General features: G+C 37.7%; 1 protein-coding gene across 1 annotated transcript in view; it reads right to left on the minus strand.

Annotated features, from left to right (window-relative positions):
* LOC147180270 (myomegalin) overlaps positions 1-17407 on the minus strand; it is a 72920-nt gene extending 55513 nt beyond the window's left edge. The window contains exons 1-4 of the mRNA XM_086071282.1: positions 16725-17407; positions 13606-13652; positions 13455-13522; positions 5866-5976 (exon numbers count right to left, since the gene is read on the minus strand). Of these exons, the coding sequence (XP_085927408.1) occupies positions 5866-5976; positions 13455-13522; positions 13606-13652; positions 16725-16765 (267 nt within the window). The 5' untranslated portion in view covers positions 16766-17407. The remainder of the gene's footprint in view (positions 1-5865; positions 5977-13454; positions 13523-13605; positions 13653-16724) is intronic.
* Between the last annotated feature and the right edge of the window lie 202 nt (positions 17408-17609).

Below are 17609 nucleotides of genomic sequence, written 5' to 3' on the forward strand. Positions count from 1 at the left end.
TTTGATGCCGTAGACTGGTTATATATATTTGCAACAAAGTATATGTTTACGAGAAAATAACTTTTTTTGTATTTATTTATTCATTTATTATTTTTTTAAAGTTATATTATGGTTGTGGTTTATGTTCACGCTTTATGTATGGCAGTTTTTTTCTGCTTTTTTTTTTTTTTCGCGGCAGCACTCGTCTACACACGATAATCAGATTTATACCGTAATTGTGGAATATAAATTAAGCAGCACAATTTTTATTCATCGAAGGGGGCGGCCATTTTGCCACATGCTGTACAACTGACAACGACGCCGCAGTAACGCTCAGCTTGTCACATGACCAAACCCCCGAAAACAGGTGAACCGTGATTGGCCTTTCTGTGATGTCATTTTCAGTCAATAGCAAGTGGCAAAATGGCCGCCCCCTCAGATGACTAAAACGGGTGCATTTTGCTGCTTAATTCATATTCCACAAATGCAATATTAATCAGATTGCCGTGTTTTTAGACGAATGAGGGCGCGTACAACATATTATTGTAAAGACATTTTTTTGACTTGAGTTGAATATCTAAAAACGCAATTCTTGAAATATTATCTTTGATAAAACACAGTAAAAAAAAAAAAATCATTTTAGACACAATTCTTAACAGCACTCCACCGAGTGCCATTCTGGCTGTCTTTATTTATTATTATTTGAGAACAAAAAGGAATACTTTATAAACACAACCGAGATCTTATGCCGAGTCCCAACAGCTGGCACGAGATCGCTTCCTAATCCGTGATTCAGAGCTCGCAGGTGTTGTTGTGTGTCATCAATTCAGTTGACAACCTGCTGTGCAGTCAAGCTTGGTATATTTAGAGCAGCAGAATTCCCGGCGGCTCAGAAACGGGCAAAGGTTCAACTCTGCCGTTTGTTTACCCGCCATGTTCCGTCGGACCGAGGGGGGTGTCCAAAGTCCAGCCCGCGGAGCGGGTGGGTTTTTTTACAAAGTAAAATTGAATATGGCCGCATGAAGCTTGCTATTTTGGACACTCGGTGGCGCTGGTCTAACAAGGAAAGTGAAATCACGCAACCAAAAAAAAGGAGCGTCACTCGTGTGGAATAAACAAGCAAGTTTGAACATCTTGCAGATGTGCTCACTCGAGTCGAGTACGAAAGAATGGATATGGAAATAGAGGGCAGCGCAAAGTCAAGCAGACGACTGCTAGCCTGCTACGTCAACTGCTAGCCTGCTACGTCAACTGCTAGCTTGCTACGTCAACTCCATTTTTGCTGTATCTGTTTGTGTTGAAAAATATTTCTTTAAAAAGGGCAAGTCAAACATTTTTTGGCAATAATATGTTGTATGCGACCTCACTAGTCCAAACATGACATTCTGATTAATATTACATTTGTGGAATATGAGTTATGAAGCAAAATCCAGACGTTTTTATTAGGGGTGTGCCCCCCAAAAAATGGATTCTCATAAGAATCGTGATTCTCCTTTATTACGATTCAGAATCGATTTTATTCAAATTATAATAATTTATACTGTCTTCCCTTTGTTTGTGTGTGCCTTTATTTGGGAGCAAAATCCAGCAATTTTTATCAATATCAAAAGGCGGCTATTTTGCCACTTAATTGCTGTCGAGTTGAAATTAGATCACAGCTGCTCAGGTAACAACCAATCACAGCTCAGCTTCAGAAAACAGGTGAGTTGTGATTGGTTGTTGCCTGAGACCTGAGCAACTGTGATGTCATCTGCAGTCGACAGCAAGTGGCAAAATGGCCGCCCTCTCAGATGGATAAAAACTCGGGGGTGGGAATCTTTGAATGTCTCTCGAATCGATTCGATTCCGATTTTTGGGTGTGCGATTTGATTCGGAATCGATTTTTGATTAACAATGATTTTTACTACAATTTATAGATGTTCAAGGAATCGTAATGATCTACTCCAGTCTGACTCGCTAATGCTAATTAGCGCGCTAATCGCGGCACTTTTATCACTCAAAAGAACGGCTCCGCGCTGCAAAAAAAAACAACTTTTATTGGAATAACTTGATCGTGACTTTTTCCTTCTACTCTCTAATGTGGCTACAACTTAGCAGTGTATCAGACCGCGTGGAACCACACTGCCCCACAGTGGCCAAATCGTGTACAACACGAACAGCTCTCCCAATAAAAGGCACCCACCAACAAGGACAAGACAGTATAAAATAATTGAAACAAAATCGACTTTGGGACATTTTATATCAATTCTTGAGAATCGATTTTTTTGTCGCACCCCTAGCAATGAGTCACCTCAGCAACGATGCAAGAATAATGTGACACGCTGCTGAGAGGAACGTGTATTGGTGTGTGTCAACAACATGGCCCAAGCCTTCACAAACAGCTCTATATATAGACAAACATCAGGGTGCACCTTCTATTTCGGACCCTGTTGGCCCTTCGGCCCTCAGCAACAAACTCCGTGAATAAAAGCAGGCACAGAGCGACGCGGCCACATTTGCAAATGAAAAGCAACCTGTTTTTTGTTTTTTTCCACAGCAAAACTTTCTTACAGTGAGAGATGGCTTTTGGAAGAGGACGCTAACGCTAACGGCTACATGCTAGCTGGTCAATAAGGCAACCGCGCTGCTCCGTATATCTCCTGCGTTTACTCGGGCTAAAAATAGTGCATCAAAGCTTCCAGGAGGGATCGCAATGTGCCCGCCGAGGCTTGTGCTGGGTTTCGCTGAAATGTTTGGACCGCGGGCAACCGGCCAACGGCAACAACCCGGAGCAGCTCTCACGGGTGGAGCATAAGATTTGGTCGCCGATCACAAAGCCATTAAACTGATAAAAGTTCAAATCTCACTGGATGAATGTACAGCGGCCACATTCAATATGGCCGCCCGCCTCTGCTATGCGCTCATAATGGGGAAGGATCTTCGCTCAAGTCTGGGTCTAAAAGATACTTCGATCGTTTTTATAATGAAGCCGATACTGAACAGCTGTTTTTGTCTGATCACATTGTTTTTGCTCATTTTAAGTGAAGCAGATTAAAAAAAAAAAAATCCATTCATCCAGCCATCAGAACTGTGAAATGACTCATTAAAAAAAAAGATCAACCCATTAACTGCTTTGTTAATAGCAACTTAAATCCAATCAATGAAATGTTGTCACAAACTTCTCATCCATACACTGTATTGATCCAAAACACAATTTAATCACTGATCCCGAAGGAACTTCATTCAGAAAAGAGAAAAAAACAGACCAGAAAAAAGGACAACATCAGGCCACAACATTAGGTACACCTACACACAAAAGCAACAAAACACCTTGTACTAAAGTTGATATTCTTTCTCGAACAACCCTATTCTAGTTGATTGCATCGGCTCATGTCCAGCTAAGCAGCAAAAAAAAAAAAGAAGAAGAAAAAAAAAAAGACAATTCACAATTAGGCCGATCAAAACTATGAAACTGCCATTTTCAAAAATAAGAAACCCACAAATGATTTGTTATTTTTCCACATAGTTAGGAAATAAAGGAAATGTGCCTGTCATCCTGAATAGCTACTGTAGGTCATTAGACTCTTTATTGATCCGGAAGGAAATTCATTCATGAAAGAGATACTGCTCGTCTGCCGATAGAAAAAAAGGACACTACTCCACAATATTAGGTACACCAGGGGACAGCGCGGCAATTTTCTTTTTAGCGCGAGCCACATTAGAGTCTCTTTTGGGGGGACCATTATGACTTTGAAACCATATAAAGATATGATCCCCTTCCCCTCATATTATTATTAAACATTTTTGCAATATGTCAATGTTTTTAAAAAGTGAAGATTTAAAAAACACAAACAACAATGACATTTTTTTTTTCATAACACAAACCTCTACCAAAGTCATATTTTAGGAAAACTGAAATAAAATCCACCTTTACAGAAACCCATGACCCCCCCCCCCCCCCAAAAAAAAAGTATTATTAACCAGATCATTATGTTATGCTATGCTATGGAAGAGGTTTAGGGTCTGTGAAGAGAGATTTTTTTTGGGGCAGGATTCTGATTTTAATCTCAGAATTATGATTATAATCTCAGAATTCTGATTTTAATCTCAGAATTCTCCATTTAAAGTCAGAATTCTGGCTTTATTCTCAGAATTCAGATTTTAATCTCAGAATTCTCAAATTAAAATTAGAATTCTGACTTTAAAGTGAAAATTCAGAGAATGAAGTCAGAATCCTGCCAAACTTTTTTCTCTCTCTCTTCACTCGCCCTAATCGTCTTCCGTACTATGCAGACGTACCTAATGTTGTGGCCCGTGAGTGTACAGCATTGCACCTTCGTAAGTGTCTACGTGTCCAAGTGTGCCGGGCGATTCGGCCCAAAAATAAAATCTCCATTTTTTTTGCAGTCATTCGGGCCGATTACGATTTTAATCAATTTGAATCTAATAAACCCAATAAACGTTTATTTCCAAAAATAACTCCTGCGCAAAATGTTCAGACAACAATAATGTTTGTTTGATTCTAAATAGTGCTGTAAAAGTTAGAGCGTTAACTAATTAATTAATCACAAAAAATATCGCGTTAACGCAGATTAATCACGCTATTAATTTTGACCGCAGATGATCAAAGCATTTCATAAATGTTGGCGTGTTCAGAATATTGTCAAACTATTGGGGTCATTTTTTCCCATTTTAAATGATGCAAGTTATTAAGTGATTAGAAAAAAATGAGGATACGCGTGTGCAGTGGATCTAAATTTTTGAAGACATTAAATGTAAAAAAAAAATGAACACATAACAGGGGCTCTTTAAATTTTGCAGGCAAATTTTTTTGATAAAAAGCCTTTTTAATTAAGCAATTAATCGTGATTAATCAAAATTCTAAAATGTGATTAATCTGATCAAAAAAAATTATCATTTGACAGCTCTAATTTTAAGTCAGTTTTAACATAAACTTAACATTCATAGTTTGTGTTTAATTGCCACAAGGAAGTCATTGGCAGCCATCGTAAACATGTCTTGTAAAACATCCATAAAGAATTCTGCCACTTGTTGAAAATTAATCACACCCCACAATAACATCTGGTTGTAACACAACATAAGAACAGCAGCTTTTAATAATCCCGAAGGCAACATTCGATTTCACGACTAAGCAAATTTTTAACTATTCGATTTTCAAAATGACGATTAATCGAATTAATTGGATTTATTGCCCAGCACATTTTAAAGCAGCAGCACAATTCAAGACTCAATTTCGATGGTTTCATGGAACCTCCGACTGTTGGTCCGAGCCATTTACACTGAACAAGGGCTGGGTTTAAAAAAATTATAATAATCCAACGATCTATATTGAATCGATTGACCTTTTTGAGTGTGATATTGATTCATAAAACCATAAATCGATTATTTTAATATCTCTTTTTCCCATAAATTCATACGAATTTTTAAGTATTTTCTTACATTTATGAAAGACCTGACTTATTGCACAATTCACAAATCTTTTTAATTTATGTGTACGATTATTGAATTCGAATTATGAAAACATTGATGTCAATGTTTGTATAACACTTAAGTGATAACACGTGTTATTTTCATTTTTATTTATCATGTCCTTGTTATTTAAGAAGAATTGAGGTTCCATAATTAATCAATATCGGATTGAACTAAGTGAATCGACTGGGGAAAAAAAAGAAAAGAAAAAAAAAAATCGAGAATCGAATCGGTTGAGGAAATTTCCAATCGATGCCCAAGCAAAACGTTCCTGAAGACGTTTGTAAAAACAACACAGCCAGTTGTCGAGCGGGCACGACAGCCGAGCCAACAAACAAGAGAAGACTTTCCTTTTTTTTTTCCTTTATTTCCCGACAATCTCGACGACAGCAAAAAAAAAAATCGAGCCGGACTCACCGTTCGATAGACATCGTCGCTGCTCTCCTCGTACTTCTGCTGAATTCTCTCCTCCAGGAAGTAGATGCGCAGCTTGAGGCTGAAGTTCTCCTTCTTCAGGTCGTTCAGGTGCTGCGACAAAGTGCGGTAGCCGTTAGACATGGCCGTCAAAAAGGGGCGCCCGCGCTGCTCGACATGGCGGGTTACAAGTCAGAAATACAAAGTCTTCTTCGGCTTCTGCGTGTCACGACGCGTCAAGGCATGCGTGAACTTTCTTCCGGGCTGGTCGTTCGTGACAAATGTTGGGCCTCTGACACCCCATTGACAAAAATCACACACGTCTAAAAAAATAAAAATAAAAATAAATTAATAACTAGTCTAGGAGAGTATTTGAGATGCGGCGGGCATCTCTGCGGCCCGGGGGCGGTCACAGACGTGTGCGCGCCAGCCCCATGGTGAGATCTGGGAGCGAGCGGACGGCACGCCGGCTTATTTTACAGGAGCACACATCCCGGGAATCTCAGACTGCCACGGGGAATTGGGGTGGAAGAGGAGGGGGGGGGGGGGGGTGGGGGGGAGGGGAGGGGGGGATGAAGGCACGAAGGGGGGGAGGAAAGAGACTCTGGGTTAACAGGCACTTGTGATATGATGAGAAGTCTCACACTCCTGCGAAAAAAAACAGCAGCTGACACGCACGCACGCACGCACGCACGCACGCACGCACGCACACGTAGGCAAGATATCCTTTTTTTGTTTGCCATTTGTTTAACATTATAATCAATACAAGTGTTACCAAGTGTTGATTTTATCCGCCATTTTTAAATTTCGTCTCAGTTGTAGTCCAGTTTATTTATTTTTTTTCTTTCTTTTAAGAGCTCAGTATTGTTCATTCGGAAATGTCATCATCATTGCTCTTTTTTTTTTTTTTTTAAATTATTATTATTATTATTATTATTTTATTTTTTTTGTGTGTGTGTATGTGGGTGAGTATGTGTATGTGCGTGCGTGCGTGCGTGCGTGCGTTGTAGTCCAGTTTCATTCGCGCTTGTTAGTTTCTATCATAGTTAGTCAAGCTCATCTCGTTTTTATTATACTATAAATCGAGATTTTAGTCCCAAGAAAACATCATTTTATTCGTCTCGTTTTAGTCAACAAAAACTCGCAACGTTTTAGTTCACGCTCAACTTTTCAAACATCTTCTTGATGAAAAACAACTTCAAACGCAATGACGGTATATCAACAAGTGGCTATTATGGCTCCTTGCTACGAGCTAGTAAGTTAGCCAGCGTTAGTTAGCGGTCGGATTAACATTATTGTTGGAACGTTATAGCCGTTGGATTAACTCATTCGCTGCCATTGACGGCTATAGACGTCAAAAATTCATTTGAATTATTTCTATTAATTGGACACTTTTTCCACTTTTGTTAAGAGCATGAAAACTTTAAAAAAAATTGTTTTATTGTACTTTTAAAACAGATAAAAAATGTGATTAATCGTGAGTTAATTATTGAAGTCATGTGATTAATTACAATTGAAAATTTTAATCGCTAATGGCCCTAATTTTTTATAATCCTTTCTTCTTTTTTTTTCTTAAAAAAAAAAAGTAATTTAATTTGTATTTTTTGCTTTTAATAATCTTTTCTTTAAAAAGAAAAAGAAAAAGAAAGTAAATTAGGAGCGTAATTTTTTTTTAATTGAAATTAATCGCATGACTTCAAAATTTTATATCTGTTCCAAAAGTACAATAAAAAAAATTCTAGGTTTTCCAATTTGTTAACAAAAGTGGAAAAAAAATGTTAAACTAATAGAAATAGTTCAAACGAATTTTTGACGTCTATAGCCGTCAATGGCAGTGAATGAGTTAATGTTAGGTAATAACGACAATTTACTTTTTTTTTTTAACCTTTCATCGTGAATCCACCTCCTGTCTGTTTCATGTGTTTGTGCATGTTGCACTTTCTATCTTTAAATTTGAAGGGGGTGTGTCACAAGATTTGACCAAATCAGATCATTTTTGTCTCGTTTTTTGTCCATGAACTAAAATGTCCATAGATTTTAGTCGAGCGAAGTACATTTTTGTCTCGTCTTCATTAGTCCACGAAAATGCATACTGATTTAGTCCCATTATTGTCTATTAATGAGGGCAGGGCTGGACTGGCACAAAAAAATTATAATAAAAAAATGGGCCCTGGTATTTTGACTTAGGCCCACCGGCCCGGCCCAAATCCTGCCGAACATGTAGTTCTGCCACTGATGTTTGATCAATGTTTCAGTTTACTATCTATATCGGAACTGGATTAACAGACTGGTCCCTCTAAATTGTGGGCCAGTTTCTCGGGGTAAAATGTAAGAAAATGATTATTAAAAAAGCACTGCATCTGCCCCAAAAGATGCCGGCCCACCGGGCATCTGCCCTGCACGCCAGATGGCCAGTCCAGCCTTGAATGAGGGTTTTCGTCCGGTGAAAAATGTGTTGACTAAATTATTTTTGTTTGGTTTTCATCGACGAAATCAACACGAGTGTTACCCGCTATATCATTGTTCAATGTTTCATTTTTTTTTTCGCCAACGGGCGGCAGTAGCAATTCAAAATGGAATTTGCTGCGCTCAGTCGCTTGAATAATGGCCGTTCCAATACTTTTGCTCACTTGCAAAGTGGGTCGTTTCAAACAAAAGAGTTGTTTAACACATTTACAATGATGTATCAAATCAAAAATCAAAATTCTACACGTCGGTCTCCGATTCAACCCAAATGTCTTCAGTACACAACTTGCCGTTCCAATACTTTTGGAGGGGACCGTACGACTTTCGTTAACTTCTTGACCGCGCTCTTAACCTGAAACACTCATATCTCAAAACGTTTGCCCTCATTAAAATGAATGGCAATGCCGTCACCCAAGGTTTGAAATAGCAAAAATAGCACGACACATTATTGATCTTTATAAATTACCAAATTAAATGGAATGCTAAGAATGTAAAGTTTTTTTTTTGCATTATATTTGAATGCTTGAATTCAACGGGCCTTGTTCTTGAATGTGCGCCTTGAAAACCAGGGACAGCAAAATTGATATAAGAGATATTAGGGCTGTGCAATTAATCACAATCTCAATTATTACACTCCGCAATTACAAAATCGTCATAATCGTAAATAAAAAAGAAAAGATTATTAATACTAATTTTGAGTTGTTTACATTACAAAAATTGAGTCCATGACAAATGTCAAAATATTCAAGATTCAGTGACAACTTTTTATTTAACATTTTGATAAGTACATTTAATTTCAACTAATTTATTAAAACAGGCAACACTAAAATCAAAACAAATATACGCAAATATCTGCCCTTTTTTAAATCACTAGTCCAATTCAATATTTGCATTTATGAAAAACCTAAGAATGTAAAAAAAAATTTTGCATTATATTTGAATGCTTGAATTCAACGGGCCTTGCTCTTGAATGTGCGCCTTGAAAACCAGGGACAGCATAATTGATATAATAAGAGATATTAGGGCTGTGCAATTAATCACAATCTCAATTATTACACTCCGCAATTACAAAATCGTCATAATCGTAAATAAAAAAGAAAAGATTATTAATACTAATTTTGAGTTGTTTACATTACAAAAATTGAGTCCATGACAAATGTCAAAATATTCAAGATTCAGTGACAACTTTTTATTTAACATTTTGATAAGTACATTTAATTTCAACTAATTTATTAAAACAGGCAACACTAAAATCAAAACAAATATACGCAAATATCTTCCCTTTTTTTAATCACTAGTCCAATTCAATATTTGCATTTATGAAAAACCTAAGAATGTAAAGGTTTTTTTTGCATTATATTTGAATGCTTGAATTCAACGGGCCTTGTTCTTGAATGTGCGCCTTGAAAACCAGGGACAACATAATTGATATAATAGAGATATTAGGGATGTGCAATTAATCACAATCTCAATTATTACACTCACTCCGCAATTACAAAATCGTCATAATCAAAAATAAAAAAGAAAAGATTATTAATACTAATTTTGAGTTGTTTACATTTATATATTTGCACCTTTTTTTAAATGGCTAATTTAATCATGCTCCACAAAGAAATGTTATTTGTCTTATTTTTTTTTACATGTTTAAACCTAGTCTTGTTTTGTACCAAAAAACTAATGATTGTCCTAATCGTGATTTCAATGATTACCAAATTCATTGTGATGAATATTTTCTTCTTAATCGAGCGGCGCTAAGCGATAAAATACACTTTAATTTGATCATGTAATGCTAACGTAACAATATTGTTGGTCGGAAACCTCAACTCGGGAGTGGCAATAAGAAGCTCGCTCTCGTTTCTCTTTCGCCGCTAGGTTTCTTTTGTGAAAAATCGTTCACTATCTGCCAAACGGCTGCTTGTCGTGAAGTTCACTCCCACCATATAACACTTTAATATTTTTAAGCTGTATTTAAAAAAACAACAACAACAACAACAACAAAACAGCTCATATCATAAAAAGTATTTTAAGTAGAGGCACCACTGAAGTTATTTACTGTAATGCCCCCCACATGTGGGAAAGGAGAGCCACAGCCTTTTCAACAGTTTATTGAATATATTATACATACTTATTATACTCAATCTCTCACCAAGGTGAACAATTTATATAATAATAATAAATAATCTCTTGTCGAATATGAAATAAGTTTCAGTTCGTGTAAAAGGTTATTTACACAAGCGGGTTATACGTCACGACTTCCTGTTCCGGATGCGATCACTGAGTGTCTCCATTAAAGTGTCCCATTACATGCTGTTGTTCAATAATTCAGAACAAAATGGGTCAGACACCAAACTTGGATTTCGGATGACATCATGTGGCGCTTTAACACGTGAAACGTTCGCTTCCGTGCCAAGTCACATCCTGCTCAAATGCACGCTCAGCGAGAACACGATTTTGTCATGACAGTGAATCTGGTTTTTGGTGGCGATCCTAACATCAGTGGCCTGGCAAAAATAATAATAATAATAAATAAAATACATAAACACGCTGACAGCATGTCTTCCCGGAAGAGTTGAAGCTGTTATAACAGAAAAATATGGAACAAAGTGATTTTTTTTCCAATTCCAATTTGTGTAATGGCAAAAATTGAGTCCATTGACAAATGTCAAAATATCCAAGATTCAGTGACAACTTTTTATTTAACATTTCGATAAGTACATTTAATTTCAACTAATTTATTAAAACAGGCAACACTAAAATCAAAACAAATATACGAAAATATCTTCCCTTTTTTTTAATCACTAGTCCAATTCAATATTTACATTTATGAAAAACCTTTTCACTGTAATTGAAACTTCATACAGCGGATTATGAATTGTTAATCTCTGGTATCTCTTTTGCCTCCTGATCAATCCTACATTTGTTAAATATAAAACCATTTATTGTCAGGCTTGGGGAGTAACGGAATACATGTTTGCAAAAAAAAAAAAAGGAAATGTATTCCATTACAGTTATAGGAAGAAAAAAAAATAAGTAATCCGATTACAGGTACATTTACTAAAAATGGGGATTACAATTTCTACGATGAGAGAGAGTGCGAAAGAGGGCGTGCGAGAGCGAGAGAGAGAGAGAGCCTGCCCGCCTGCGCGAGTGGGACCGTTATGGGACCGGCGAGGTGGGAACGAACGAACTGACGAGTCGCGTCCTCCACACGCGGGAAGTTTGAAAACGCTTCTATCTATCTATCAATGCGGTTGCTTTCAGTCACATACTTAATATTGGAGTAATCCAAAAGTAATCCAGTTACATTACTTTAATATTATGCTACTTGGGTTACATTACTAACTACATTTTCTAGCAGGTAACTTGTAACTGTAATGGATTACATTTTAAAAGTAACCCTCCCAACCCTGTTTATTGTATATTTTCATCAGTTGGAATTAGCAACTCAATTGTTGATGTTCCATTTTGACACAAAGTTGACATTCTACTAGCAAACAATAAAAAAAAGAGGAAGACCTGAATTTAGCGTAATCGTGCAGAGTTGATATGAGAAAATCTGGGCCATGTTGACGGCCTGAGGGAGAAACCAGGAGGTTCCGTTCGGGGTGTTTTCCATGAGATGCCGTCAGCTGTCGGCCATCTCATTTCCATCCATACTTAATAGCGTTACTGCATACATTTTGCGGCTATCAATGCTTCAAAAGCCACTTTTCCGACCTTTAACCTGCCAGTACACAAAACGGGCCCGCATGTCGACGATATCCACCAATAAACAGAATATGATTGAAATGAAATAATAAACCTTATCATTCCTATTCCATTCCCATTGCTGCCCTAGAGAGCTGCGTTAAATCCGCTCGCTGATCGCACGGTTCCATACTGCAAGTCAGTGGGCGGGCATTTGTTTTTCAAACGGGCCACGGAAAAATTAGGGAAGCTTAATGATGAATAAAATATGAATCACCATTCATTTGGTAATAATTGAATCATTTGTTTTTTTTGGTACATAAGGAGAAAATGTTTGAACATGTAAAAAAAATATGAAGGCAACACTATAATTATGCATGTTCCTTTTGGGCCAAACACGATCTCTTAAATTAGTCATTTCAAAACAGGTGTAATAATATCAACTTTCACAACTAAAAATTTGTATAACGCTAAACGTATCATGTTAAATACAAGACATGTTGTATAATATTTTTTCCCATTAAAACACTGACGTATATGATCTGACACATGCATTGCATGGATAATCCATTAGAGGGCAGTATCACCCAGCTGATGACCTTGCAAGATCGTCCCAACTGAGAAAGGAGAAACACCTTCACTTATGAATAGTGGGAAATTTTCTTTATGATTTTTGGAAATACTAAAATGTTTGATATGTATGTTTATTGTTATATGTTTGACAGTTATAAATGTAAAAATTTAAAGCATTGTGACCGGATGTATCAAATATGATACAAATTAAAAGTCATATGTGGAAGTTGATTAAAAAAACTTTTTTTCAAAAGGACCAATAAATACTCTATTTACAAAGAATCAGAATTTTCTCTCATATATTTCATGGTCTTTTATTTATCTTTTATTTTTGTTGGGGTTGTGCGATAAATCGATTTTAAAAAATTAATTCGAGTGTTTTGTTGTGGACGATTTTTTTTTATTTTTTATAGCCATTAACACAAGGAAGCACGTATGACAAGAAAGGTGCACAATAAGAGCGATCACCAAAGCGATCACCTCGCTAATATAGGACCAAACAACAACCTCTGGTGCTCATACGAGAACCCCACCACAATTGTTACGCGCTTCCCTGACTATAACACTAGGTGGAGTATAAATTAAACTTTATTGCCGGCATTCACGAATGCGACAATGGAAATTCACAACTATGATTCAGCTTTCCCAAAATAGTCCAATTGTATACTGTACGTCTGGACACGTCATCCTGTAATTACACATTTGACCACAAGATAGCAACAGAGAGCACACAGTCCCAAGTTTGCAACAAATGACTGCCAACAAACTAAGGAACCAGAAAGCCACCAAACAAAAGATTGCTTCAAACTTCAAGCATTAAATCATGTTTTCCAAGAAACGTGCCACAATAAGGAATGTACACGTACCTGCTCAAACTGCTTTACAGTGTGAGGCTGAAGAGGAGGAGTGTCGTCTGCTTCGTCTCGACACGCATCTAAAACAGGTTCGAGTTAGAAACAAAAAACCCTCACACTTCCACTATATGTGGTCCATATAGGTCTCACGGGTCAGGCCTACCTGTCACTGGGCCTGTGACTTTGGATGATGCTTCCTCCTCCACAGCACTGTGCGGAGAAACAAATTCCACCGTCAAATGGGTCGAATGGACACAAATACGCACTAATAGTCATTTCGTGTTCAACAAATATCTAAAGGCAAACACCCGTGAGGTCACAGGGTCTGAACTAACTTGGCTCGCCTACTTATTTTTAAGTGTATACAGCAGAGATGTGCGGTCAGGGTAAGCAAGTAAGGCAGCGCCGCCCCCTGCTGACCGTTTTTAGCATGTGAAGGATAAAAAAAAGAAAACCTTAGGATTACATAAATCGTGTTGCATTTTAATCTATGGTTCATGCTTTACATGACTTTATTTTCAGTCCAATAATTATCAATGATTTCGTAATTAGCTCAAAATATATTTCCTGTTCAAATGTGCGGGAAAGCACTGAAAAGTGGTGGTGGCGTGAAAGTACATTGCCACTGCCAGCATGTGGCAGCGCTGAGTTTTATAGACACATTTTGTAGAAGAAGAAGCCCATGGAAATAACATAACCACTCGAGCAAGCACATCGATATCTATAAGAACACGAGATGTCTTGTGTGCTCTGAGCCAATGAGAAGCAACGTCGTCACAGGGCGGCCATCTTGAGACAGGGCTGCTCGAACACGCATAACATTACAGTCAATGGAGCACCGACTTTGAATTAGCTGTAGATTGCTCAACTCTCCCAAATTCTCAACCGATTTTTATTTTTGTTGTTACATATGACACAAGAGATGACGGAAACAACTATGCGTCATTTAAAAAAATAATAATATGCGAATTAAATATTCCGCCTGAATCATAGCCACGTTAATAATGATTGGAATAAACCAAGAATCCAGCAAGTTACGAGTATTTAAGTGGATAAATCATCCACCTTACAACTCCTTACCACCGACTACAGCACGGCGCACCAGAGCAGTCCCCTGTCCTAAGATGGCCGACCAGTGACGACGCTGCCGACTCCGCCTTGAGCCATTTAGTCTTCTTCTGCTGCATTCAAGGAAAGTGGGAAATCTGACTTTTCCGACTTCAAACCAGGAAGTGCGTACGAGAGCGCCCCCTTGAACTCGAAAATTCCACTTGCGAAGTCGGGGGAAAAAAAACGACCCCGACTTCACCGACCAAATAGAATGTGACGTCACTCGATAACGGCGAGCCCTTTGGCAACACAAACCGTGAACGCAATTCACTCGTCGCTTTCTTCATTCATAAATATTCGACTTAACTTCACGTAACACGACGTACGTGACAGTATGCCGCCATCGTCCTGCATGAAATTGTACGGTGAACTACTGAACTGTATGGAATGCTTACAAAAATAAGACAAATACATAAATGAAGCAAAACTGCGAGAAAGTGAGTTTGCTGGAGGTCAAAACGTGTTTTGAGGACCAAAATCGAAAACAATTTATCACCATGCGCCATTTTGGTTGTTTACTTTCACCTCAAACGCTTTCAGGTTGGAACTGGGAAAAGCCAACTGGGATAAATCCCACTTCCGGCCTTCCTTGAATGAAGCATTCTTTGATATCTATGGGCGAGCAGATTTATCCGCCATCTTGAACCTGGAGTCCATGACAATCACTTCCATTCACTCGTATCAGGGCAACTGCTTCGCTCCACTAAATTCATCAGAACTCTTTTTTTTTTTACACGGATTGGTTTGTTCGAAAACATCAGAGATACCTTGGGAATTTTATAATCTGTGATTTCATAACATTAAATATAAAGGGAAGACCAAGAGCTCTTTTTTTATTTTAGAAAAGAGAACAACAATTAACTTCAACATACCTTTTTGTTTTTCTTGGTATCCCAATGTTGAACAGTGTGGAACTGATTAACATAACTCAAAGCCTTGATAAGATATTCAAAAAATTACATTTTGACCTTATTTGAAATGTGTTTCAATGAAGGTCAAAACTGGAATAAGGCAATTTTTCTATTTTGGGTTTATATTATCATTAGCGCCTCACCAGTCATGAACCTCAATGAACGTTACTGATATGCAAGTAATGTAGCAAGTCCATGCATGCTTAATAATAGATGTCTTAATAGGTGTTTTGGTTTTTTTGAGTCGTATGAAGATTAACATATTTTATTTTGTTAATAATTGTGATTCTGGAAAAGCTATGCTTCTCAATTGTGAAATTAAACAATAAAATAACTATTTGCTATCTGCCTATTTTTGAAAGGGGGGGGGAAAAAATCTCTCAAAACCCTTCAGGCTTTTGACGTCATGTCATTTGGAGTGCTGCGTAGAATTGTGGTAGCGAGGACAGTCTTTAATTAGCATATGAAGGACACCCAGCAGGGAACATTTGGAGGGATGAGCGGCAAAAAAAAAAAAAGCCTTCAATGAAATCAATAGTCTACTGTGCTAACTAGCATGCTAGCATTGTGCTAAAAATAAACCTGCGTTAAAAGTAGCACTATCGTGTCATACTGCTCTTGTGCTCGTCCATACATGGCACATTCCTCAAAACAGCTGAAAACGACAAGACAGTTGCTGCATGCCACAGCTGAAAAGTTGACCACATGAGCAGACGAGTTGTTCACAATCCGCATTGTTGTGCTTGAGCCAGATTATCACAATGAAACCACACTATTGTATGTGTGTGTGTTTTTTTTTTTATGTGCCCCGCAGCAGTATGTAAAGAATTCACATGCTAAACACTTAACGGTGCATATTTTTGTTAGCATGGTGGAGCTTTCAATACACATTTTATGACATTTGTTTTGTTTTGTTTCCCAGTTACTTTTTTTTTTTTTTTGCTTATTTGTTACACGTTAATCGAAATAGGTCACCAATAAATATATAGAATTTCAATGTTGACGTGACAGAAAAAAAAATGACGAATATGCAGATGGTTGCTGTGTTGGACTGAATGTTGGGCCTTGTTATTTTTAGGACAACAAACACTACCGCAAACAGCTTACAATGTAGGAAGTGTAACCATGTGTCGCGAACACCTAAAGGCAACCATAAAAGAGCTCAAATAAATATTGGCTAATTGGCGCGTTGCGTTCAAGCACCGCCGTTTCACCTTCGCGCATCATTATCTTTCAAAAAAAAAAAAAAAAAGCAACTCACCTCTCACATTCGCCCCACATCGGCGATGAACTCCGATCCATACACGTACAGTAATTCCTTTGCAATCAATGAGCGTCCATGTCGCCTTTAAAGCACACCGTCTTCTTGAGCCACGGTTATCTTTTCATTGGCGTGAGTGGCAGAGTGGAAGTGTGTCGGCAGCAGGAGCAGGAGGAGGAGGAGGAGGAGGAGGAGGAGGCGTGTGCGCCCTCCGTGGAGCAGAAAACGTGACACAAAAGAGGGAGCACTCTGCAGAAGCGCTCGTCCGTTGCAGCAGAATGAAGGCTTGCTAAAGCAGTTTCCGCATTTACTCGATGTCCTTGAACTGTGCCACTCGTCGTTAGGGACAAACGTGACCAATGACCAATTCCACTTCATTGGCCAAAAAATCATTAAAAAATATAAACATATATACATCTATTTTTTGCCAGCGACTTTACAAAACCGAAAGCACAGCACCTCAAAGCATTTACAAACAGAACAGCTGAAGACATTCACAAAGCAAAGAGAACCAAAGTAGCTCATTTAAAATGATTAAAAGAACGTAGATTGACAACATTTAAACACATAAAGCTTTAAAGACATTTAAAAGTGAAATTGCTATTTAAAAAAAAAAAAGGCTTTAAAAACAGCTTAATCAAAGGTACGGGAAGTAGGGATGGGCGCTGGTATCGGTGTCTTATTTTAACTCATTCACTGCCATTGACGGCTATTGACGTCAAAAATTCATTTGAACTATTTCTATTAGTTTAACATTTTTTTTCCACTTTTGTTAACAAGAGTATGGAAACCTAGATTTTTTTTTATTGTTCATTTAGAACAGCTATCAAATTTATGATGAATCGTGAGTTAACTATTGATGTCATGCGGTTAATTACAATAAAA

The sequence above is a fragment of the Leptonotus elevatus genome, chromosome 1 (genome assembly GCF_054856555.1).
Source record: "Leptonotus elevatus isolate MCC_2025b chromosome 1, RoL_Lele_1.0, whole genome shotgun sequence".
In the NCBI taxonomy this organism is placed as follows: domain Eukaryota; kingdom Metazoa; phylum Chordata; class Actinopteri; order Syngnathiformes; family Syngnathidae; genus Leptonotus; species Leptonotus elevatus.